Source organism: Lepidochelys kempii, chromosome 1 (assembly GCF_965140265.1).
Source record: "Lepidochelys kempii isolate rLepKem1 chromosome 1, rLepKem1.hap2, whole genome shotgun sequence".
NCBI classification, from domain to species: Eukaryota; Metazoa; Chordata; order Testudines; family Cheloniidae; genus Lepidochelys; species Lepidochelys kempii.
In genome coordinates, this window is record NC_133256.1 from 42,437,966 (window position 1) to 42,463,914 (window position 25,949).

At 40.3% G+C, this 25,949-nt stretch overlaps 1 protein-coding gene across 4 annotated transcripts in view; it reads right to left on the reverse strand.

The window, feature by feature from the left end:
• The window catches only part of ATP8A2 (ATPase phospholipid transporting 8A2), a 692,754-nt gene that overhangs the window by 16,223 nt on the left and 650,582 nt on the right, over positions 1-25,949 (reverse strand). For 3 of the 4 annotated variants that reach the window (XM_073340286.1, XM_073340306.1, XM_073340324.1), the window contains 2 exons: positions 18,430-18,534; positions 520-611 (listed from right to left, as the gene is read on the reverse strand). In XM_073340286.1, coding sequence (XP_073196387.1) covers positions 520-611; positions 18,430-18,534 — 197 coding nt within the window. The remainder of the gene's footprint in view (positions 1-519; positions 612-18,429; positions 18,535-25,949) is intronic. The other variant, XM_073340296.1, reaches the window with a different exon arrangement.

Sequence of the window (25,949 nt, forward strand, 5' to 3'; positions counted from 1 at the left end):
GCAGGCAGGTCTAGGGTTGCCATTAACTTCCCCAGAAGAGGCCAAGAAGAGGAATACAAAATGGCAGCTACGAGGACCTCCACCTGCCTATTAAAAACATTTAGAACTTTTCTCAAATGGCACCACTGAGCTATTTCTGTATTTTTAAAACCATAGTTAATAGCTATCATTTGAAAACACAGTCACCGTTTAAAGCAGAGCTCTATTTGAACATTATTTTTTGTCCTGTCAAATTTTACAAGATCTTGAGAATATCAGGATTTTAAAGTTACAGAATTTCTGCATTGGGATTTTGTCATTGGGCCACTTGATTAGGTCCTAGGGAATTATCTACATGCAACCTCTACAAGCCTGGGGCCAAATACACTAATTCCCCTTCCAAATTTCTGACTCTTGGTTGTCAGCTCAGCCTCTGTACCAGATTATCTCTACCTACAATTTAATTTAAAAAATAACCATCTTCCCCTTCATTCCTCTGGGACTGACTGCTGAGAGGCACACACCGGGTCAGGTACTTACGTGATACACCTTGCTGGACAGAATGAGCTCGGAAAAGGCTCGGAGGAGTTTTTCTGCCAAGCCTTTTCAACAAATGATCACGTTCGTTCAAGCTGGAAAAAAAGCCAAATACACACAGTGAGTCCCTAGATAATTTCACTGCATCTCGAGTGTATTTAACCGAGTACTTTTGCTTTTTAAATAAACCAGTTACAGTGTGTAAAAAACAATTCTTTTAACTTTCTTTACAATGGACACCACCATCAGGGATCTATGATGACAGGACTCCTTCTTTTTAAGGCATAGTGGTATAAAGTGTACATCTGCTCTGTCTATCTCTGAGATGCTGAAGTTGCATCATTGTGGCATCTGGGTGCCTGATATCTTGGCCTTGGGCATAACTGTACTGAACTTGGCATCCCATCTTAATTGTAGTAGATAATAAAAACTTCCTTTGTAGGTTGTGCCTTAGAGAGAAGGAGCAATGTGTTTTTACTTAGTGTATGGTAAAGGCTTCTATCACACCTGCAGCATGGCTTGAAACAACCATAGAAGAAACCCACCATAATTCTTTCATGAATACAGCTTGGTTTTTTTCCCAGTGGACAATACAAATTTATCTCCAGTTTTTGATAAAAAGAACAACAACATAAATCTTCAGTTTTCACAATCCAATTTCTAGTCCTGTGTGGGTCTAAAATTAGCTTTTTAAAAGTTATTCAATTTTTACCACATGCAAATGCAAACTAGAGGAGAAAAACAAACACACCGACTGACCGACCAAAAGAGACAGAGACAAGGGAATAGCTATTATGAATCTCTAGAAAGGTATACACGGGAATCAACAGCTACTATCTACCATGGATATTTGCACAAAACTATTATTTCAGTGTGAGTTTTGTTCACAGAATAAAAGGATAATACTGACCCTGTGGCCCTGATCCCGAAGAGCACTTAAGCATGTGCATAATTTTAAGCACATGATAGTCTCATTGACATCAGTGGGCTTTCTTATACATTTAATATTATGCATGTTTATGTGTTTTGCTGGACTGGGGCCTTAATGATAGGCCTATACATTACTACATATATTTCTTATTATGAAATATATATATTAGCATAATCTATTTTAGTTCAAAATGATAGGGGCCCTGTGTTTTCTCTCAGACTCATGTAATTGTCCTGTTTGTAAAGTTATTCCTGATTTACACTGGTGCCAGTGAACAGAGAATCAGACTCATTTTTGTTAACACGACTCCATTGGCATGGTCTAATTCATACCAGCTTTACGCTGAATTTTCAGAATTCAGGGCCTGATTCTCTTCTCACTCCCTTTTCCCCAACCTCCACTGACTTCAGGGACTGACACTGGTTACATTGAGATCAAAATCAGGCTACGTATACTAATGACTGTGCAGACATTCTGGAGCAAGGACCTAGATACCTTTTCTTGCTGACACTTAGGATTTCACATCCATGAATTATGTGAAATTTGGACTCCAAGGGGCACTGCTGCTACTGCTGTAGACAAGTAGATTTCCGTTTTAACAGGCCACTCTCTTTCACTGGAACAGTTAACTGCTTTAAACAAGAAGATGCCAGCCAGAATTTCTGAAATGTCTGTAATGTGCAATGCATCTTTGTGGGCTTTCACTCCACCTAGAATTTCATTAGATTCATCTCAAGGGTCAAATCCTCTCACAGCAAACTGAACAGTGGGGACATCCATGGAGGACAAAGGGAATAATCACCTCAAGTCACTTTAGAGACTAACCAATTTATTTGAGCATAAGCTTTCGTGAGCTACAGCTCACTTCATCGGATGCATTCAGTGGAAAATACAGTGGGGAGATTTTCCACTGAATGCATCTGATGAAGTGAGCTGTAGCTCACAAAAGCTTATGATCAAATAAATTGGTTAGTCTCTAAGGTGCCACAAGTACTCCTTTTCTTTTTGCGAATACAGACTAACACAGCTGCTACCCTAAAACCAAGTCACTTTGTGGCCACTGTTCCAGATATGTGAAGCGGGGGGGTCAAATAGCCACTGGATCCTTTCCTAAATCCTTACAGTGCAAAGAGGGCTCAGACCCCACTACACAGGACCTCAGACTCCTCTTGCACAGTGGAACTACACATGATGCATTACAAGGCAGTCCCCTGAATCCACAAAGGAGGCAAGATTTGTCTCCAAGAACAGAAGTCTGCGCAGCATATGACTATTATCTTGATCTCAGTTTCTTTGCCTGACAGGGTAGCGATGGAGAATGCTAGAGGCAGGATGCTCAGCCTCTGTAGGAAAAGTGAGCCAAGTGGCTCCCTCTCTGGTGTCCCCCACTGGCAGATGAATGGAGCTTTGGCAATGGGCCAAAAAGTGAGGCACCTCCAGCCATTTTCTATCATATGGAAAGTTCCAGCATCATGAGGCTTTGGAGAGAGGAGGCAAGGAGGAAAAAGAGGAAATATAAGGGGAATTCTTGGGGCTGTCAGAAACCCTTGAAATTACAGTTCCCCTGAGAAGCACACTGTGTGAAGTACTTCGTCACACAATGCAGTCAACCCGTGCAACTCATTGTGGGGATGTTGTGAAGGCCAAAACTATTATGGAGTTCAAAAAAGAATTAGCTAAGTTCATGGAGGATAGAGCCATCGATGGCTATTAGCCAAGATGGTCAGGGACACAACCCCATGCTCTGAATGTCCCTAGCCTCTGATTGCCAGAAGCTGGGAGTGGATAAGAGAGGATGGATCACTCGATGACTACCTGTTCTGTTCATTCCCTCTGAAGCACCTGACATTGGCCACTGGGCTAGCTGGACCATTGGTCTGACTCAGTATGGACATTGTTATGTTCTTATTTAGCTTTTCCTACTGATCACACTTCAGATGTATTTAAACTATGGGTTTTCTACGTCTCTATCACTGCCTCACTATTATCAAGTACAGCAACTACCAAGCAAAGCTGGAATGAGGCAAAATACTTTCTGCATTGCCCTTTGTTTGAATAAAAAAATTTTCTTATGTCTTTTTGAAATGGCCAAATTACTTTGTTGTCACTTTTGAAGAATTCCCACTGACCTACAGATAAAGGCAGATGAATCATATACCTGTACAGAATAAATCTGCCTATTCCAGTTATCAAGCCACAGCACCTTCCAGTTTATTATTTTGGTTTCAGAAAGTGGAAACCTTTATAAATTCTCTCTTGTCTCCTGGAAAAAATTTTTAGGAAAAAACAAAGAGATAATCCTAACAAAGTGTGCCAGGACACCCAGGACAGAGACACAAGACAGTATGAATGGTGTTTTCAAACTGTGTGTGTCCAGGAATCATTCTGGACTGCCCAACTTAGAGCCATAGATTCCTACAAGCCTAGGAAACTGGCACTTGTTATCCAAGGGAAGGTGGCTATGCCTTGCAGGATCCTGGGCTGTTTCTGTTCAGGTTCTAATGTTGTAGAAAGTCCCATAGTTTGGAAACCCTTTGGCTGCAGAAATATATTTAATTATTTCTGACGTAGAATCTTCTCTAAAGCATGCTCAGAGGTTTGTGTGGGTTTTTTAAAATGCTACTTGGAAGAGCTTTGGTTTGCATCATTTTGGAAAAGGCTTCCAAAACTTGAAAAACAGTTCTCACAGTATTATTAATTATGTTAGTGTAACACTCAAGGGCTCCAGGCAGGATCAGGGTCCCATTGTGTTAGGGGCTGTATGTAGACGTAGGAAGAGCTAGTTCCTGCTTAAGGAGCCTACATTTTAAAAAAGACAAGTGACATATGGTGAGTGGGGATTGGAATATAATCAAGCACACGTTTATATAAATGTCTGAGAATACCTGCTGCTTCTCAGCCTCTCCTTTCTGTAGGTGCAGACACCAGAGTCTAGATGTGTCACGAGCAGCAGAAGAAAGGCTTTCTTGCACTGCTTCCCATTTCTTCCTGCTGTGGGGCTTCAACATACACTTACTGAAAGCTCACCCTGGGTTTGTGTTGGCCAACTCACTGAGTACATCTTGGTGTTAAAGGGCTAGATCCAAAGCCCAGTGAGGTCCAGGGAATCATCTACTAACTTACATGGGCTTTGGATCAGGCCCAGTCAAGTACTGAATCATGAACATCTACATTCCGATCTAATTACCAGAAAGCTCTTTTGAGAGGAATGTGTATCTAATACCCATAACCAAAAACTTCATTTAAAACCAGGTAAGGCTGCTTAAGTGTGACATCACCTGACACAAACCCTTACAAGTAAGGAAATGCCAAGTTAAGAGACACCTTTTTACTGTACTCTCATGCCCACACTGCTATTGAAAGACTCTACACCTCCACAGGGAATTTCTTTCTGCCTCCACAGATAAAGAAAACACACAGACCTTATTAATATCCCTCACACTGTAGCACAAAACCTTAACCACAATCTCATGCTTGTCCCACAGACATGCACTATGCCACATTTGACCATTTGCTGAGGTTGCTGAGGTCACAATTGCGGGTTTGTGACCTCAGTCAATACTGCTTCTGTGTTCAGTGAGACTCTGTGCAGGTGTGTGAATTAACCCACATGGAACTCATGCATGACTGGGCTACAGACTGCAGTGGAAAGTGCATCAGGGGAGAGAGAGATGACAGGTCTATTAACATATCTGGTGAGACCACACCGGGAATGCTTCATACAGCTCCGGGCACCTCAATAACAGGACAATGTTACCAAACTGGAGGTAATCGAGAGAATATTCTTATGGGGGCCAGAAGGACAGATTTATGAGGAAGAATTAAAAGAAAGAAACATAGAATCATAGGGTTAGAAGGGACTGCAAGGATCAATGTGTTGCTTGTTTAAACAATGACTCTGAGAGTTGAGGGGGAAGAGATATAACAATAGTTTACAACTATGTGAGGTGTAAAAGTACAAAAAGTGTAGAGGAATTGCTTAAAGTGATATAAAGGAGTTATGAAGTAAAATCAAAGCAATGATAATTTAGGATGAATACTCAGGAAAATGTCCTTAGAATGAAGATGAAGATTGTGGCACAGTCTTGCGAGGAAGTGGTACAAAATTCATCATTTGAGTTATTTAAAACAAGACATTTAAAACAAGGTGTCCTTCAGGGTTTGGTTCTTTGTCCTATTCTATTTAACATATTTATCAATTACCTGGAAGAAAACATGAAATCATCACTAACAAAGTTTGCAGATGACATAAAAATTGGGGGAGTGATAGATAAGGAAGTGCACAGGTCACTGATACTGAGTGATCTGGATCATCTGGTAAGCTGAGCACAGGCACACAATATGTGTTTTAATATGGCTAAATGTAAATGTATACTTCTAGGAACAAAGCATGTAGGACACACTAACGGGCCTCTATCCTGGGAAGCAGTGACTCTGAAAAAGATTTGGAGGTAATGGCAGATAATGAGCAGAACATCAGCTCCCAATTTGATGCTGTGGCTAAAAGGGGTAATGCTATCCTTGGATGAAGTAAACAGGGGAATCTTGAATAGCAGTAGAGAGGTTATTTTACCTCTGTATTTGGCACTCATGCAACTACTGCTGAAATACTATGATAGTTCTGGTGTCCACAGTTTAAGAGAGATGTTGATAAACTGGAGCAGGTTCAGAGAAGAGCCTCAAGAATGATTAAAGGATCAGAAAACCTGCCTTATAGTGATAGACTAAAGGAGCTCCATCTATTTACCTTAACAAAGACAAAGTTAAGACCACAATCTGTAAGCACCTACTAGGGGAACAAAAATTTGATAATGGGTTCTTCAATCTAGCAGACAAAGGTATACCATGATGGCTAGAAGCTCACGCAAGACAAATTCAGAGTGGAACTAAGGTGCAAATTTTTAAGTGACAATAATTAGCCACTGGAACAACTTACCAAGGGCGGTGGTGGATTTTCCATCACTGGCAAGTTTTAAATCAAGGCTGAATATTTTTCTAAAAGATCTGCTCTAGTTCAAACAGGAATTATTTTGGGGAAGTTCTATGGCTGGCGTTATTCAGGAGGTCAGACACAGTGGTCCCTTCTGCCTTTGATTCTATGAATTAACAACATAGAATATATTGTATACGGAACTTCCCTGCACTGGCTGCCTGAGATGGTCAAGACAACCTATTAGGTCTTTACCATTTCCAATGTGTATGATTCTTCTTGGACTATATCAATAACATGGCACTTGTTTGTTACAGCTGATAAGGAATTGAAGGGACATCTTAAGGTGATACATTTCAGAGTAACCGTGTTAGTCTGTATTCGCAAAAAGAAAAGGAGTACTTGTGGCACCTTAGAGACTAACCAATTTATTTGAGCATAAGCTTTCGTGAGCTGCATCCGATGAAGTGAGCTGTAGCTCACGAAAGCTTATGCTCAAATAAATTGGTTAGTCTCTAAGGTGCCACGAGTACTCCTTTTCTTAAGGTGATATGTTATCATTTCAAATGATGACTTTTTCTATCCCATGCACAAAGTCACTCTTGCATCCTGGGTCTTAATTGTTCTAAGGCATCAGCTGAGATGCTTAATAACTGTGCTAAAAAAGTGGTTTTTGTCCTTTTTTTCCTCCAACAAAAGCAAACAGGCCCTAAGTCTGGGCAACAAACATCTGGCTTTACACATTCAAACGAGGAGCATCAAAACAAACAGAATAATTCACAGCTGACCACAAGGTCCCGCTGGCTCATTTGTTCGAGTAATTAAAAAAAGATGAGCTTCACGACCAATTAACCTACTGAGCACTAATTAGCGTTAACGAGGATTTGAGGTACTTGGTATAGCTTGACCCAGAAAGTCCTCCAGAGTTCACTAATTGGCTGGTGGCAAAAGCAGGGCTCACAAAGAAGTGAAGGTTAAAGTGGCTGCAGATGTCTCACTTAAAACAGAGTCTACCTGGAAAATATACGCACTGGTTGGGTTAATTTTTTTTTCTTTAGAATTGCATCAGAATCTCAGTGGTGATTTGCTAGCAGAGCTGCAGAATATAGGCAGGTTATTTATAATGGACAAGATGATTTAGGATTTTTTCTTAACCTAATGTGCCTGGATTATTTAAAACGTTTAGTCCAATACAAACACAAATATATGAGACGGTTTGTTTTTTCCTGCCCCTGAAGTATCCTGCAGGAAGAAATGTAATATTTGTAATTAAAACCTTGACGGAGCCATAAAATCTGCAAACAAATTGTAAAAATTAAAAAATGTGTGTGTATTCTGGCTGCTATCCCTCTACCCTCTGAATACATAGTAAATACAAGGCTGAAGTATGACCAACAGACTCCTAAATATAATAAAATATAGAGGATTACATACAGAAGTTTGAGCCAACAGGACAGGAAAATGCACAGCTGGTTTTCCTGTGACTTGAACAACTATGAATCCCATTACCCTTCTATCTGCAGGTACAGCATCACATTTTCTTCTAGTCAGTGCAGTAGCAACATTTAAATCATGGGAAAGCTGTGATAGAAACCAGAAAAACCTCATAGTTCAAGCTGAAATTCTTCCCCCTTTAAAGGGACTAGTAAGTGGGCCCTGATTTAATATGTTGCTTTCTGCTGTGACACATCTTGTTACATATCTTCTTGTCTGAGGTCTCTTCCTCAGCTCTGATCCTGCTCGCTCAGAAATAATGCCTTTTAAGCCAGTGGTGGTACGCGAGGGCAGAGCAGTGTGAGAGGAGAATCAGATCCCCTTAACTTCAGGTAACTGAAGACTTTGTTGTGAGTCCGATAGTTTCCCTTTGTATCTTTTCTAAAGTTCATAAATAATTTTAAAAGTACCTCGACATTTCTGTTGCTAAAAATGTTTTTCTACGGGTTGCATGATTTGGGAGGAGGTGAATTAAACCTAGTTATGGGTTTCATCTGCCCCTTACAACCAATAGTTTAGCCTGGATTTTGCTGTTTCTATGTTGACATCAGTTCTGTTGCTGAAAATAACATTTCAATACACTGTTGAGAGAAGGAGAAAAGAACAAAGCCTCATGTTGAAGAGGCTCAGGTTTTCTTCCAGCTTTGGTCACCTCTAACAGTCACTACACCATTTACATGTAGATAAGTGTTTTTCATAGGTCCCCTTGCTCCCCGAATCAGTAATTTCTAACAGTAATTTCTACTAAAGGTTAATCAGAGAATTATACATAATGAATTTTAAAGCAGCACAACCATGGCACAGGGGATTGGTTAATAGAGTCCTACCCGGCTATTAGAGTGTACCAATTCTTTTGGAGAATTCTTTCACTTCTTCACCACACTCATCCCCCCCACCCTCTCTCTCGCTCTAATCTATATAAGGTTTTTCTATGTCATCCAGCACTCAGCATAATATCTAAGCACTTATGGTGTCCTGGTCACTGTTGGATCATATCCCCCATTCAGAGCCCATCAACATAGCTTCCTAACTGGCCTTAGGAGACTGATTCACAGGAGGACCCCTCCCCCATATATCCCTGATGGCTGAGGGCATTCCCTCTACACTATCACTAGGCCACAAATGCTAATTTAATTTGTTTTCCTTTTAATAAACATTTAAAAAAATTGCTGATTTTTTAAAAAAACCCACTGTATTATGTGAGTTCCTGAAAGGGAAAAAGCTAAGATGGAACTATGCAATAGCAAGAGATGGCTGAAGAAGAGGGGTATGAGGTGGCTTCAGAATGAGTAGAATAGAAAGGAAGGTTGTCATGGACTGAGAACCTAGTTAGATTAAGCAAATCCTGTGAAATTAGTTTAAGGTGACATTTACCCTGGTACTGAGGACTCATCAACACCCTGTGCATTACTTAAGTCCCACTTAAGCCGACAACACAGATCTTAAGAGGAGCCGTAAACTGTGCCCATTTATGAGAGAGCCCTGTACAGGTGTGAATTTCACTCTTGGTGAATAGGTGAGTGGGTAAATTGAGTACTAATCAGCTGGGTTTTGGGTGTGTCAAGAAAAACAATGAGACTTACATGTCACGATGATACGCCCAAGTAGCCAGGGGCTTGTGTTGGTTTGTTTCTCAGTTGCAGTTCATGAAGGAGAGGTGTTATTTTTGGCTGTCTGGCATCAGGTTGATGAAATGTTTTACTCTGTGAGATCAATCTGGGTTGCAGGTCTTTTTAATTTTAAAAGCAAACAGACTTTACTGATAATGAAGCTGCTATGTAATCAGCAGAGATCTCCAGAGAGCTTCTTGAGGAAGTCATTTATGGCAGGGGTGTTTGATACCAATATCTGAAGTGTATAATTGAAATCTTCAGCCTTTTTCTTTGCAAAGTCAGCCTCTTGGCACATATTCAATATGTCACTCAAGTAGGGAGACAAATAAAAACTAGCCAAGAGCTTTCTGTTTCTTCCTGTAAATATGCAATGAACCATCAACAAACACTAAGCACCAGGTTATGGGTGGGGCACAAAGTGTAAACGGGGAGTGCAGAGAAGTGCACAGTGTTGCCCTAGATCTGTAGGTGAGTGACCCAGGAGCTGGGCATTTTTTCATCTTTACAATTCCAGTAGATTTTTCAAGATTCTCTGAGAATAGAATGACGAGTTATTTTAAACACAAAACAAAGACTTATCAGTAGCCGGAGAGTCTGAGTTTAACGACCGATTGTATTGTTGTCCTCTCCCTCTTTCTATGTACCTTAGAGATGATGACAGTGTAGCAGTCAGGTTTCTAGAGGTTACACATCTGATGCCTGGGTCAGCTCAGCTCCCAGATAGCTTTTACCATCTGTTTATCCTCATCAGATGTTAGGAAGGTTCAGAATATCACACAACATACATGCTGCTATTGCAGTAGCAATGCGATTGGTATGGTTTATGAATTGCTTGGTAGCAGGCGGCCTTTATTTTACTGTATTTCAAATGCTTGACAGTTCCTTTTACATTGTACATAATAGCTGAAACAGAAATGGTATTATATGGAAATCTGGGGCCAAATTCTTCTCTTTTTTCTCCCCAGGCAACCACACTCAGGAAAGTCAGCAAGGTTGCATGGGTAGAAGTGATTTTTAGGGTTGGTGTCCTTTTTTTTGTTTCAAATTATGTCTTGCTGAAGATAATACTTTCCTACTCATGGCCCTGTAAAGACCACTTGGACCATCCTTCATTTTTCAGGTTGTTATAACTGGAATCGTATTGTAACCTTAACTATAAAGGGTACTACCAAGTGCCTACTATAATAAATGTAAGTTAGCCACCTAGGAAAAAGAAATAGACAGCACAGATACAAACAAAGCAATAAGCCTGAGATAGTCAAAGCACTGTTCATTTCAAAGTGCTTCAAATATTTTATATACTCATAGTGTGTGTGTAGGTGTGCATGTGTGCATTACTCTGAACTGTCCCAAAACGGCATCAACACAGAGTTAAGATAGCTCCGTGCTGCTTCAGCTAAACTTAAACCTTTGAAAACCAGGAAATGAAGAGTGATTTATTGCTTTCCAACCATCCTCACTTTAGTATCAGTGCTGTTTACTTCTTCTCCCTAAGTGCATCACTTTTCACTTACTGTGGGTGATGGCAGTATCCTCTATAGATAAGGTTGCAATATAGTTCCAATTATAACATTCTTTTCCTACACACTCATATGTTGCGGACACAGTCACCTTTGAGGTTGAAATTTTCCATGCTTGGTCTCTGCTCAAAAGTGATTTGTTATTGGAAAGTATGAACAAGATCCATTCAATCATTTTTAACTTTGGTAAGGGTAGGAAATATACTTTTCTTGTTAACTACTCATTCCCCCCTCCAACCCCCTTCCCCTCGCCAACAACTTCTTTTACCAGATTTTTTTTTTTGAACGCCAGGCCACTGTAAAAATGGATGAATTTTGAAACTGTCTGGGCATAGTTCTCAGTGCAGGCGACGGCATTTGCTTGGTTTAAAAAAAAAATCTGGTTGGATTGAGTTCTATGGGTATTTGGTAACAGCCTACTGGATACGTATACTGTGTAGTTGTAGCCATGTGGGGCTCAGGATATTAGAGAGACAAGGTGGGTTGAAAGCTTGTCTTTCTCACCAACAGAAGTTAGTCCAATAAAATATATTATGTCACGCACCTTGTCTCTCTACTGGGTATGGAGTATTTTCCATGTAGCCTTCCCTTGTTAAATGCAACCCTTAAAATAGCGCTCTTTGGGCTTGTCTACACCACGCAGATTTTAGCGATAAGGCTGTGTCAACACAGCCTTGTCGCTAAAAGTCAGCATGTGTGAACACTCTCTGCTGGTATTTTGTTGGCACTTTTGCCGAAAAAATACTTCCAGCCCCACGAGCGGCGACAGATTTGTCGCTCCTGCCGACAAAGCCGTGTTCACGCTGCTACTTGCATCAGCAAAACTTTTGTCTTTCGCGGGAGGGCTTTTTTAAGTACCCGTGAAAGATAAAAGTTTTGTGGACAAGTTCACAGTGTAGACATACCCTTTGTTACTAATGTATGTCATAATAAAACATATAGGATGCAACTTCTCTTCCCTCCCCCGTGGGAGTGGGCAAAGGAGGAACTCAGGCCAAAGAGACTGCTCAAGCTATAGACTGGAGCTGTTGTCATGGAGCAGTTCTCCTGCTGTGCAGCCTGGAGGGAGGATTCCTTACCCTTCCCCGTGTCGAGATCTCTAGAGCCTAACCCAGTAACTCAGGATTAAGCACTGGGGAGAAGACTAGCCCCTTAATCAGTACTCATTCTCATTTTATGTCCCCACTGTTCCCACCTTTCCATTTCAATTTGCCGCATAATTTTGTCCTGTATGTTTGTACCTCCTTCAGCTCTGACGTAGTCAGCAGATTTGATCACAGCTTCAAGCCTCACTCTGGATCATTGTGTTTTTTTTAACTTTCTTCACTATTTTTTGGAAGGATAATTATTTGATAGGAATTATCAATGTGATGTGATGCGAACCTACTGTACTGTGGAGGGAGCAAGTATAATTCTGTTAGTTTGTTCTATAAGCTTGATCTAGCAAATTGTCACTTGGAAAAAAAATTAACCACCATGTTTATCTTTGCCAGGGCTATAGCTGATTTGCGGAGATGCTTCCCAACTGAAAGCAGGATCAAGCCTTGTGACTTGAAATGTCTTATGCAGAGGGATTGAAACAATACAATACCGGAAATTAACAATACATATGAAAATGAAGAAAATGAAGAAAAACCTGTCATTTCTCCTTATCTACATCCAGATAAAATGGAATAGCATAAAATAAAACAATTATATATATATGAGAGAGAGGGAGAGAGGGAGCATTGATATAATTTTATAAGCCTTTTGCTAGTAAAAAGAGTCTAATACCTTTTTAGTAGAAAAACTGGGAGAAAAAACCATAAATGACAATCACTTTATTGTGTACGTTGATAGAGAAATCGTTCCTTTCCTGAAGTGGTGTGAAGAACATCTGGAAAATTTGCTAAGAAGTCCTAAACCTCAAAAAGAAAATATACCTCTCAACTGCAACCTAATTTTATTCTCAACTGCACAAGATGGGCCAGATTCCGATCTCAGAGTTGTGTAAATCTTGAGTAAATCCACTGAAGTCAACATGTAAACAAGATCAGAATTTGGCACAGTGTATACAATGCAATTTACCAACTTACAACACATAAGTATATTTGTGTTTAGTAAGATCAAGCCATTCTTTTGTATCTGTTGATCTGAAGTGCTTTATTGAAACGGTCTCCCTCTCTCAATTGTATGCTGATTGAAATGCATCAATACAAAATGACAAAAGGCTAGTACTCGGGAAATATAACGAGCCCAAACCTTGATGTTAATGGAAAAATTCCCATTGAGTACAATGGCAGCAGGATCAGGCCCTTAATTTATGCAGAGGCTTGTTTTAAAATATGTTTTAGCAATTCTATTTTTTCCTTTGTAAGACTGGAGGGTTTACAGCATTAGGCTACAGTACACAGTAGGGGGGCTGAGTCAGATTTCCTTGACTCTACTCTTTCTTCTCTCAAGGGGCCTATTGAATGAGCAAGCCTTCATAAGTTCCTGTGTCAGCTGGCTGAGCACTGATGGGGTCCTACAGTATCGAAATGACTAGATAGGCATCTGCATTCATGGACTAAGTAAAGCAGAAGAGAAGATAAACCAGATAGCTTGCTCTAAGGAGGGAAGGCAAGTCATGCAGCTCCTTTTACCAAAGCAACAGAGTAAGTTGGACTCAGCAAAAAGCACTTAAATGAAAGAGAATCTTAACCACAATGCAGCTGCTCGTTGGGCAGAGACACCACAGAGACTGCTCTTTAACAGGATCTGCTCTTTAAACTGCACTGAAAAACAGTGTTGGTTTTTCTTACCTGATGATAAAAATAGCTGTCTTTTAACGTGACTTTAAAGACAGTTTAAATCATCAGAGTCAAAGAAACAAAGTGTAATGAAAAATCCTGCATAGAAGTACACTCAAAGAACAGGCCTACACCTGGTTGGCTCAGAAAACAGATTTTGCCTATTCCTGTGTTATTTTACATAGGGCAAGAAAGGTAATGTTGCATCACAGTTCCAAATGATTTGGGGGAATTCTTTCCCTTTTCTAAATGATATGGACACTTTGCGGTTACAACCCAGACAAGTCCTTCAGCGCCTTGTAAGGGATGGAGTAACTATTAAAGCATCAATATTATTCAGTATAAAATAAAAATCTCCTAACCCCCAATAAATAAACCCTGAAGGAAGTTCTCTATGCAAGTCTGAGACATAGAAACCCTCTTGAATATCAAAATTCACATTCACAAAGCGAAGTATTTCACTGCTTTATTCACGGCCTATTGGTTGGAATGTGATAACAAACGGACATGGATTTTCAAGCTAAAAGTCATTTTGGTCCCTAATCAGCCTTTATTCAGATTAAACTCGCACTGATTTCAATGAGAGGTTAGACAGAGAACAAACTAAATATGACCCTCTAAATTTGGCCCTTTATGAGCCATGATTAAAAAGGGTATTAACAAGTTTTAATTCAAAAATTTCTCCCCAGTTATTTTCAGAGTCACTTATCTATGTGGATCCGTAGAAAATGTGTTTGTTTTCTTCATGTAAATCTCACATAGCTCCTTTGTTCAGGTGTCCATGTTTGCTTTGGCATGTAAATTGCCCCCTCACCTTTCCAAACTCATGTAAATTTAGTGCTAAATCCTGCCTTTTGTTACATGAGTGTGCCAGGGAGACTATTTCCTTCCAGGACCAAGGCTCACTCAGGTTGCAGCTGCACTGGATTCCGGCCCAGCAGTCTCTTGAGTGTCAAATTAGGGAGTGGCTCATGAGCCTGCAGATCCTCCACAGATAGCTTGCTGACTTGGGGGCATGGCAAAGCATCCACTCCCTCTGCACACAAAGAGGATTGTGACGGTTTAGGATGCAGAATGTGTTGTTCTCCTTCCTTTGAGCTGTCTACTTCCCAGCACAGGGAGGATGGCTCACTGAACCGAGCATATGGCTGGCTCTGCTGTTTCCTTAACTCGCCTGCTGGTCACAACACTGGTGAGTAAGGGCAGAATTTTGCCCTTAGTATTTAGGTCATGAATAAAAATGATTTAGGTTCTAGAAACTAGTCAGATGGGGTTAAGATTAAGACGAGTTTAATGTAATCAATGAAGGGGAGCTGTTTAATTTTCATTCATCTCAAACATTACAACTACAAGTGTGTTTCGTATAGATATTCTGATTTTGGATACTTGTGCAAGACTCCCACTGACAGGTTTCAGAGTAGCAGCCCTGTTAGTCTGTATTCGCAAAAAGAAAAGGAGTACTGTGGCACATTAGAGATTAGCAAATTAATTTGAGCATAAACTTTCGTGAGCTACAGCTCACTTCATCAGATGAATGCATCCGATGAAGTGAGCTGTAGCTCACGAAAGCTTATGCTCAAATAAATTGGTTAGTCTCTAAGGTGCCACAAGTACTCCTTTTCTTTTTACTCCGACTGATGACACTGAGAACCTACCCAAGGCCAGCGTGTAGTCCATGGTGCCATCCTACCCAGCTTTTAAAAACAAAAACAAACCCAACTGCAACCCAGAAGATAATTTGTGCCCCACTCCATAATGCCATGTGCACTCATGACTTCATGTGGTTTTTGAATCCCTTGCCGTTAAGCTGAAAAGTTTGTAATATCCAGAACGTGCTTGCATAAGTGTTCATAAGTCCCTCTCTTATCTTTAATTGGGTGTGAAGTATTTTGTGATACTTTTCTGTGAAAGACACTATACAAAAATAGTGTACACCACATGGGATAGGAAAGCAGATCCTGATGACAGCCAGCTTATCTCCCAGCACTGCCTGAACAAAGCATACATCTAGTGGCTATGTTTTCAGAAATACTTCCAACAAGTGCTAACATTTAGTTGGAGGGAACTGGCAGTCCGGCGCAGTTTTAATATAGCTTTACCCACTGCACTAGAAACAAGTGGACTCTAGTTACTCACTTCCCTCATGCCATCAGTGGGGGCACCCAGCAGGAGCAAGCAAAGGAGCACAAATCACAGTGCTCCTGATTCCCAGCAGCCCTCAGGAAATTTAAAAAAACCCAAAACCTATAGCCAAATGAGATAGACTGCAGCTCAAAGAAATCCCCAGTATGCCTCTTTCCCATCTCCCTCCCTTCCCAAAGGACCAGCACATGATTTCAAGCAGGTGTGAAAGAGCCAGCAGACAAACAAAGGAGATAAAAGACATAATTCCAAGGAGCACTCAGGAGGCCACATCATAAGCATGACACACCAACCTCTAGCAGACTGAGGCACTCCACCATTATCTACTTCACAGATGGACCACCCAGAAAATCTGGGATCAATTAGGAGGGAGAAAAAGAAATGCATGGGAGGGTGGGGGGTTGGGAAGGAGGGCCAGGAGGATTCCTTACATCATCTCCATGCAAGCGTTTCGAGACTGAAGTGAATCTATATGGAGGAGGAATGCAGATTAAAGTGTTTGCAGTGAGACTGCAATAAAATAAAAGGCTATGAAAACATGCGACATCTGAATGAATTACAACACAGATGGTAAATTTACAAAAAGCCACAACAATGTGTAAACATAAACAGGGAAGCCGATCAAGTTCTAGGAGACATGTGCACATAAACAGCTTAAACTCCAACTGCTTCTTGATGACTATTAATGGTATTTCCTCCTGGTTTCACAACCCAGAAAGGCATTATGCAAAGACAACAGTTTTACTTTCCCCCCTCTATTGGTGTCAATAACAGGCAGTTAATTTTGTCAGTAAAATGCAAACCAACATAACTCAGAAATACAATTGTGTATTCTGCACAAATACATGAACCACCCTCACAGCAGATTCCCTAATAGTTTAACAGAACTGAATGCCTGGGGGCTGAAGACAGCTTGTTCTCAGAGGAGTGCTTTGGACCCAATTCATTCCACTGGTCCAATAGGATTTGAGATTGTTGACTTTAGTTCACAGTGCAAAGCATATATCTTTAAACAAGCTTTTGTCTGATTTTCAACAGGGCTGAGCACGTTCAGTTCCCACTGACTTCAAGGTGGTTGCTCAGCACCACTAAAATTTAGGCCATTTTTATTTAGCCATCTAATTTTAGGCTCTCAAGTTTCAAAATTTTGGTCTGAGCCTTTTACTTTTGTTGACTTTGCTCACTAAAGTTGCTTATTCATTTTAAATGATTCTAGGTTCACCCTAGCACCTTTGCATGTGGCTGCAATTTATAAATAAAACCATACATTTGTTGTACTCAAAAGCAGCAAGACAGAAAGTGACTCACTGTTAATTAAAATGACCCCTACATATTTTGTTTTTTTTTCTTTTTGTTTTGTATTATTTTTCCTTCGATCTTGATCTCTGAAACTGAGATCTGGGCACTAAGGACATATTATACAAACATATTAGAATTCATACTAGGGAATCTCTAAAGCTTTTCAGTGTATTAGTCATGGTGGCAAATTCACTTCTTGGCAACTTGTGACTTGGTAGGCACTATCTGTAGAGAAATTAAGCTGAAAATTTATTATCCAGCTTGCCTCAGCAGCAGCTACAATACGGCAATTAGTTTACCTTAGAATAGACATCAAAGACTCAAAGGATGACCTTGCCCTGGAAGAATGAAATCTTTTTAAAAGCCCCATTCCACTCAGTTTGCTAGTTTATAAGGTTTGCTAAAATCCAGTTTAATGATCATGTAGTTTCTTAGCAGGTCATGTGGTGCCATATTGTTTAAGGAACACAAGAATTAGTTATAAACCCTTTTTGAACTCAGAGAGCTTTCCGATTTGCTGAGGCAGAGCCACTTTCTAAAGACGTAAATGAAACTGTCTGAAGGAAAAGCCTCACTATGATTTTCTTTAGCTTCTTTCACACCAGACAAAAGTTCCCACACAATATATACGCTCCCTTACAATGAAGCATTTAATAACAGCAATACGTTCAGTCCATATGGCATGGCTAGAAGGGAGAAGCGCATGTGACTATGCTGAGAAGTCTGTACTCACAGCCCTGTAAATTAAAGATGAAAAGTGAGAGCACAAAAAGCTGTGAGGTCAGACTAACTGGGCCAGGTACCAATGCAGACCTTATTTTCTGTTTTCCATTCCGCCTTTTAATGCTGGCCTAAAATTTTTCATGTCCGGAGTCATAGCCAACCTTTTTTCTCATCCGAACATTTGATCAAAACTCCTGATACCATCCAAAATACAACAAACTTAGTTTAATCTGCTCTGGCGGCCAAGTGGTAGTGGTACATGCCATCATGAAGAAGACCTGAGTTGGAGTCTCAGATTTGGCTTTATGCAGCAATAATACAGGAGAGATGAAGTGGAAAAGATGGATTTAAAAAAAGACGTGGGTGGATAAAATTGAGGGGGATTCTTAGGACCCCACCTAGAATTAGGTCTGAATGAAAAAAGAAACTTGGGGGTGAGGGTGAAGGAGGAGAAATGTCTGTTCTTTAAATTAGGATGGAATTGCCCCACCTCTTTCCATTACTATCACGAAGCACAGCTTTTCCCAGTTCTTTGGTTTTGGTTTCCAGCTCCTGAACCTGCTCCAGCAAAGTTTTATGGTAGGTATGCTTGGCCCTGTATTACAAGGAAAAGACAAAAAACCAAAAACAAAACACACATAAATGTTCACATGGCTGTAAAAGACCAAATTTCCTTCTCAGACAAAAAAGGCACAGAGCCTTTGATTTGGGAAGATTTGAGAAACAAGGCAATGCAAGAGTGTACAAGCACGGCAATTAGTCCAGATTCATAATATCTGGGTAATGTTACGTGAAAAGGGCAGAACTGAAAGACTATAAACTCAGTATAGTTCATCTTCTTTAACAGAACACACTGTCTGTGTAAAACTGTGCAGAACTGCTGGACTCCAGAGACCTGACACCACTGCCATGGGACTGCTCAAGACCCGGTCATCCAAACAAAAGAGCAGGGTTTCACTGAATATTCACTGAAGTAAAGCATGATTCCGTTTTGTCCTTTGAGCCATACATTGCAGTGCACTGAAAACCTGATTACAGTCTCAGATAATCATTGCCATTCAAACCTTCTAATTTTCATTTATGAGTATTGTGACACTGCACCCCAAATTCTTCACAGTGATATTATTATGATATGATTATAGCATAATTATGGTGTGTTTTATGCAAGATAAGTCATGTGAGATGTCACTGGAAAAGTTATGATTTGCTGAATATGATTATCGTATTTGTATGCATGTATCATTTTTGTATCTGAAGTTATGAATATTGACTATATATTTGTATTTCAAATGTAGTTACATCTGGGTGACACCCACTAGACAAGATGCTTTCTGCTTAGATAGCTGGTTGGGAAGGGCCTATTCAGGGCAATGAGCCATTAAGGGAAACAATAGGCCTTAGGAGAAGCTTATCTCCCACCTGGTGAACCTTCTTGGAACACTCCAAATAGCCTGAAACTAATGGCTGCTATGACTCTACAAGGACATGTGACCAGGCCACATGATTGTAGACTCCATCTTGGGATGGTCAGTATTTTTCCACAAACCAGTCTGGGAACCAAGTTTTGAAACAAAAGGTTCCCACCATATGCTAAAGCTATATAAGGCAGGGAGTGATATCATCTGTGGTGCTTCACTCCCCACCCTAGAGGACTCCTGAAATATTTGAGGAACAAAGACTGAACTGGGGGAAGTGCTGGACCCTGGCTAAAGGGATTTCTAGCCTGTGTATGAAGACCTGAGAAACCCAAGCTGTAAAGCTAATGCAACTTGTGCCTTAAGAATCTATAAGTCTGCCTGTACCATCAGTTAGGCTGAGAATCTGCTAATTCATATCCAATCTATTTAGTATATTCAGCTTAGTTTGCATTTTTTCTTTATTTGCTAGGTAATCTACTTTGATCTGTTTGCTATCCCTGATAATCACTTAAAATCTACCTTTTGTAATTAATAAACATATTTTATGTTTTAATCCAAACCAGTGAGCTTTGACTGGAGTGCTTAGGCAAAATCTCTGCTTGGTTATCACAAGTGTGCATTGTCCTCTTCACATTGAGGGAGAGGAGGACCGGGTAATTAAACCCATATACTGGCCAGATTTGACCAGAGCAGAACAGTACTGCTCTGGGGTCTAGGCTGGGAAGCTGGTGGTTAGAGAGCCTGTGTGTAACTGCAGCTGGGTGTGTCCCTACTGTGTGAATGCTGTTGAAAGTGACGCTGGAGGGCTTTGCAGCTTATCACAGCAGTACAGTGTGAAAGGGAGCCCAGGCTGCTGGGTTAGAGGGCTCAGTGCTACCTCAGTTCCAGGTGGCAACCCGGGGGGAACCAGTCACAAGTATTTCCAATCTTGTTAGACTTAAAAGATGCTTCCCTCCCCAATCAGCTTCCAAAAATAAAGGAACAGGACTGGCTGCATCCTATTTCCCTGGGTTTGGCATGCAAAGAACAATTTTTGTACCACAAGCATAACTAGAATTTATACATGCTTGGGTCTCTAGAGTAAAGAGACTTGGGACTTGTTTCAGGTCTCACTTACATCATCATTCACTGGCATCACTCCTGAATTATGCTTGTGTAAGTAAGGGGAGAATCTAGCCCTCTATCTCCATATTCACAAAGTAATTAAAAAAAATCAGGAATATCTTTCTCCAATGGAAAGTTTCAGCTTCCTCTTTTATGTCACTTAACAGAGGAAGAGTATCCCAGGAGATAATATTGATTTATATGTGACAGCAAAATACACTTGAAACAAAATGGAGTCAAGTTGCCTGAGACACCAGTATAGACTTGAAAAGATAAAGTATTTGCCTCTCAGTATTAAAATGGTATGTTCCAATTCCAGAGATGGCAAAGACATCCTAGGCAGACAGATAGATGTAATTTACACCCAATAATCCAAAACGTATTTTTAATCTGTCTGCATTATGGGGAGACACTTATTGGTGTATACCTCACTAAAAGGTAACCAAGATACATTCATATTGTTAATTCCATGATTTTCAGTATTCCTCCTCCTAAAATCCCTCACTACTGCGGACACGAAGTCCTTGCTGATAATACAGGTACTGTTATTTATTTATTTACTTATTTTTAAGGACAGCATTTTCAAAACTGACCTCTAATTTTGCATATTCAATTTTAGACACCCACAGCTTGACTAAGCAGCCACAGCTCTCAGTAACATAAATGGTGCAGGATCAGGCCCCAAGTCTCAAAAGTGGAGGGACCCATAGTGCATGGCCACTTTTGCAAATGTGGGCCTAAATATAAAAGAAAAGGCAGCTAGAGAACAAAAGGTTAAAGAGTAGGAATATGAGACGCTGTAAGGAAAAGGAAACTCACATAGTATTAAAGACTACAGTCCTACCAACATACATCAGCACTGTACTTGAAAATAGAAATAAATGCACTCAAACCAAGAGAGGGATAAATGGCTTGAATGGTAGCATGGACATATACTGATAGGCAATGAAAATAGAGTAATGGGAACATTTTAAAAGTTGTATAGTTTCAAGAATGTTATATTACTTAGAACTGCACAAAAATTAATTAGATTTTCAAGTTACTGTGGCTACTAAGACTAATAATTAGACATCCTCTTCTTTGAGTACTGAAACTTTAGACAGTTTTTAGGAGATAAAGCCTGCTTTAAGCTTTAGGCTATTAACTCTTATAATCTTTCCAATTGACTTTGCTTTCACATTCCTCTTAATTTGACTAAATATGTTAAACCATTGACCTTGAACTTATCTCCTGCCTTTTAAAGAGACAATATTGAGTACTGTAGACCTGAGGAGTTTTAAAGTCTAAATAAGTTTGGAACTTTACAAATCCTTCAGATTTCATTTCATATACAGAGAAATCTGGAAAAGTACAAACTATCCAATCTCTTTGAAGACTCCATGTTCATCTTTTCAAGTTTCCATTCACCACAAGAGATTACAGAGATGCTTTTCTTTTCTCTCCCCAGAGTGAATACTGAATCCAGAATGTAAACATAATGGGACCTTAGCAACAGAGAGTCCAATTAGTGAAGTACAGTAAAAGCAAGCAATGCATTGAGAAATGTCACAGTATGGACAAAATATTGTTGCTTTGCAGTCTGAGAGCATCAAAGTCATTTTTAAGTAATACAAAATGATGGACTATGTGGGTACTGCATCCTGGCTGGATATCTAGAAAGTACTGATACGAAGCCATGTCATTGTCATATTATTGGATAACTTCTTGGAGTAAGGACCTCATTAAAACAGACAGTAATGGTGGGAATTTAGTATTGGTAAAAGAGGCTAATGATCATCCATCCATGTGTTTCTAAAGAATAGCTGCTACAAAATGAAATTTATTCTTCAGGGCCTTACCCTACTCCAACTGAATTCAACGGAAAACTTCTCATGGACTTCAGTGGGAGCAGGGAGAGGCACTTTGTCCAACTGCTTTTTTCAAAATGGCAGAAATTAACCTTTGAAACAGGAAAAGAAAGGGACAGATCCCGGCTGTGCCTTGTACCTCACAAAATATCCTAGCTATGGGATTATTTCTCATTACTATGAAATCCCCTGTTCCATATTATTGGTTAGCAGACAGTGGAAGTGTTGTAGAAAGACAGGTTTTCTTCAAGAATGCTAAGAAAGTAGAACAGAAAAGCATTCAGGGCTTAACTGAACATTTTAAACACACCCCCATGTTCAGAGTGGTGCAGAGCCTTGTTATCCTAGGGAAAGAGCTGGAGGAATTTTGGAGGCATGTGTCTACAGAGGCACCCCAGTGGTGTTCCATATTCCCTTCCTGAACTCCATGCCAGCTCTGCCATGGCCACACCTTCTTCCCCTCTGAGGTGTTTGTGTCCCATGGGCACAGATATGGAGCATTTTCTGTGCTCCAGGGATTTTATCTGTGCCCAGCTGCTGCTGCAGAGGGATGCAAGGAAGGAGGATGCGGAGGGGCTCTTTATGTTCTCCCCTCATCTGCTCCACTGGCAGAGCAGATGGGCTCAATCTGGCCTTAAGAAGGCCTAGATCTTTTACGCATTTCAAGATTTATTAATTAATGGGTGACTCCTGGAAATTCTGACAACAACACTAAATGATACATAGTTCAGGAGCAATATTAAACACTTTTGTCCTCTTGTCCCAATTCACTACAACAAATTGTTTCATCTAATGATTCCCATGTATCCTTATAGGCCTGATTCTTGCTGGTGCTGAGTAGCAATTACTCACATAAGTAGTCTCAGAGACTTCAGTGGACCGCTCAACTTTGTAAGTGCTTCTTATTGGAAGAGTTTACTCCTGGGAGAATTCTGTGCCACTGTGCACACACAGAATTAATTTCTCCTGCAGATTTTTTTTCTCTGCAGAATATAGATTCTGCTGGAGAGGTGCTGCAATTACACTTTTTGCCCCACCAGGGGCTGCTGTAGTGCCAGAAGAGAGGGTAGCCAGCCAGAGAGGCTGCATTCCTCACAGCAGGGCCCGGTGAGGAGGCACTGGACAGACAGAATGGGGCACACAGGGCTGCTGGGGGTGTGTGTCACAGAATGGGGTTCAGAAGGGCTAGTGGGGGGGAACAGACTGGGGTGCAGGCTCAGGAGCTAGTGGGGTGACAGCATGAGCCAGGGGCTGAATGGGAGGGAGGTTGCATGGCCACATGGGGACAGGGGGTAGGGAGGCTGCAGGGCCACGTAAGGACAGGGGGTAGGGAGTGCAGGGACACACAGGGATGGGGACAGATGTGCCTGACTGAATGGGAGAGGCAAGGGGTCAGGCAGTGTCTGTATGGGGTAGGCTCCCCAATTCCCTAACAATCCCTCCCCGCCAAAAACCTCCCTGTTCCATACTTCTCCCACCCACACCCAACAACCCTCCAGGTTTGCTCTCAGACACTTTCCGTTAGCTTCTCCATTACCCTTGACTCCCCCAAGCCTTTTCACTGCTTCTGAGGGGTGTGGGGAATATGTTTCTGTATTGCAGTTTAAATGAATTACTCAACGTTCTGTATTAATATGCCTAGTAAGGAATCTATGTGTCAAAAAAATAAATCCTGATTTTTTTTTGGTCTCTATTGTTACAGACATAGTAGCTGACAGGTATTTTGAAATAAATTACCAAAATAGTTGAAACAGACAGGATTATATTGTGTCATTTTGACAAATAAAATATGCAGAATTTTAAAATTCTGGATGCAGAATTTTAAAATTTTTGGTATAGAATTTTTAATTTGTTGGTGCAGAATTCCCCCGGGAGTAAGAGTTGCAGAATTTGGACTTTTATAAGAAAGAAACAACCCTGTAGATTTCCCAAAGCTCGAATTAGGAAATTGGGTCCAGAGTTAACAATGGGATATTAGAGCCAAGCACTTAATAGTAAGCTTCCTCCTCTTTCTGAAAAGAAAGGAAAATTTTCCACATTTTCTTGATTCAGTAAAGAGGTTTCAAGCACAGAGCTGCAGGGAACATGGGAGATAAGAGGTATGTTGACAACTGTAGCCTACATAACAAAGGAAATATAAAACTAGCTGAAACTTGCCAACATTACACATTTCTAGAATGGGATACAATGTCCCAGTTTAGAAATAAAAAGATTTTCATGGGTCTGGAAATATGCTTGTTCTTGTCCCTTTCAGTATTCTACCAGATGTAAACTGTACTCTGCACTTACTCTGTTCTGGCAGCATTCTGTACTGAAATTTAGCATATGTCTTTTGGGTCACAGGAATGCCCTTTCTGTGGACATATGTTTCATGTCCAAAAGGAACTGAAAGGGGTAAACTCCATGACCATGAAAAACCAGAGCTTCTGGAATTTTATGTCTGACAATGGATTCTGCTGAATTATAGACAGAAGCATGTAGCCCCTGCTGCAGAAAAAAGCTGTCTAGTCCCTCTAATTTCCAGGGGCTTTGGTCATAGCTCAAGTTTTGCATGGCAAGCCTCTTGAAAAGGAAACAGACCTTTACTCCTTGCATATGGTAGTGCTGATAGCTGTGTCATTTCATTTATCCTAGTTTAAATGTTAATGGTGTTAATTTTACAGCAACGTCTAAAAAAATCTTGTTTGGGATAACAGATTCCTTGCTTAACATTGATAGGGTCCTCCTGTTTAAAATCTGTTGGACAATACCAAGTAAATCAATCTATATTTGTCTAGTGAGCTTCTATGTACATTCTATGTACAATTCCTGGTCTGAACTCGTGAAAAGACACTGTTGCTGAAATCTCACTAAAGAATATACAAAGAAGAATTATTCAGGCTAAGTCAGTAATAGACATTTAATGACTAATAGTTTCTGATGACTGGTCCTTTATAAGATTTTACAATTCTTTAGTTATTCCTACTGAGCACTGATAAGAAGAGAGGGCAACTTGAGGACACAAGTTTATATAATGTCTTCTGCAGTTTCCACAGTATGCATCCGATGAAGTGAGCTGTAGCTCACAAAAGCTCATGCTCAAATAAATTGGTTAGTTTCTAAGGTGCCACAAGTATTCCTTTTCTTTTTGTCAAGACAAACATTTTCAAAATCAGCTTGCTAACGTTATAGACACCTAAATCCATATTTAAGCCTGGTTCCTGCAAACAGTTACATACGTATGTACCTTTAAGCATGAGAATAGTCCCACTGAATTCCAAGTGGGTAAAATTAAGCAATGTGTAACTCTGTGCACGATTGGAGCCTTAGTCACACTAATTAACTGACCAGATTTTCAGAGGTGAAAATCAGGCCACTTACATGCCTTACTTTAGGTACTCAAGTTTGACATTTTGGCCTCAGTAATTGTTGGATTTGTTCTACCATTTTCAACAGAGAAGTCTCATTGAATACAACAAAAATGTCTATATTAAATCATATCAGTACAATGCCCATATTAAATCATATCAGGCTCCAATGGAAATGTTATATTACTGACATTAGGCTAGGGATGGTAATGCAGCTCATGAAAGTTAATCCAATGAACTTTAATGGAGGGAAAGGAAATATTTATTTTAATTGTTACCGATTTTTGGTAGGCA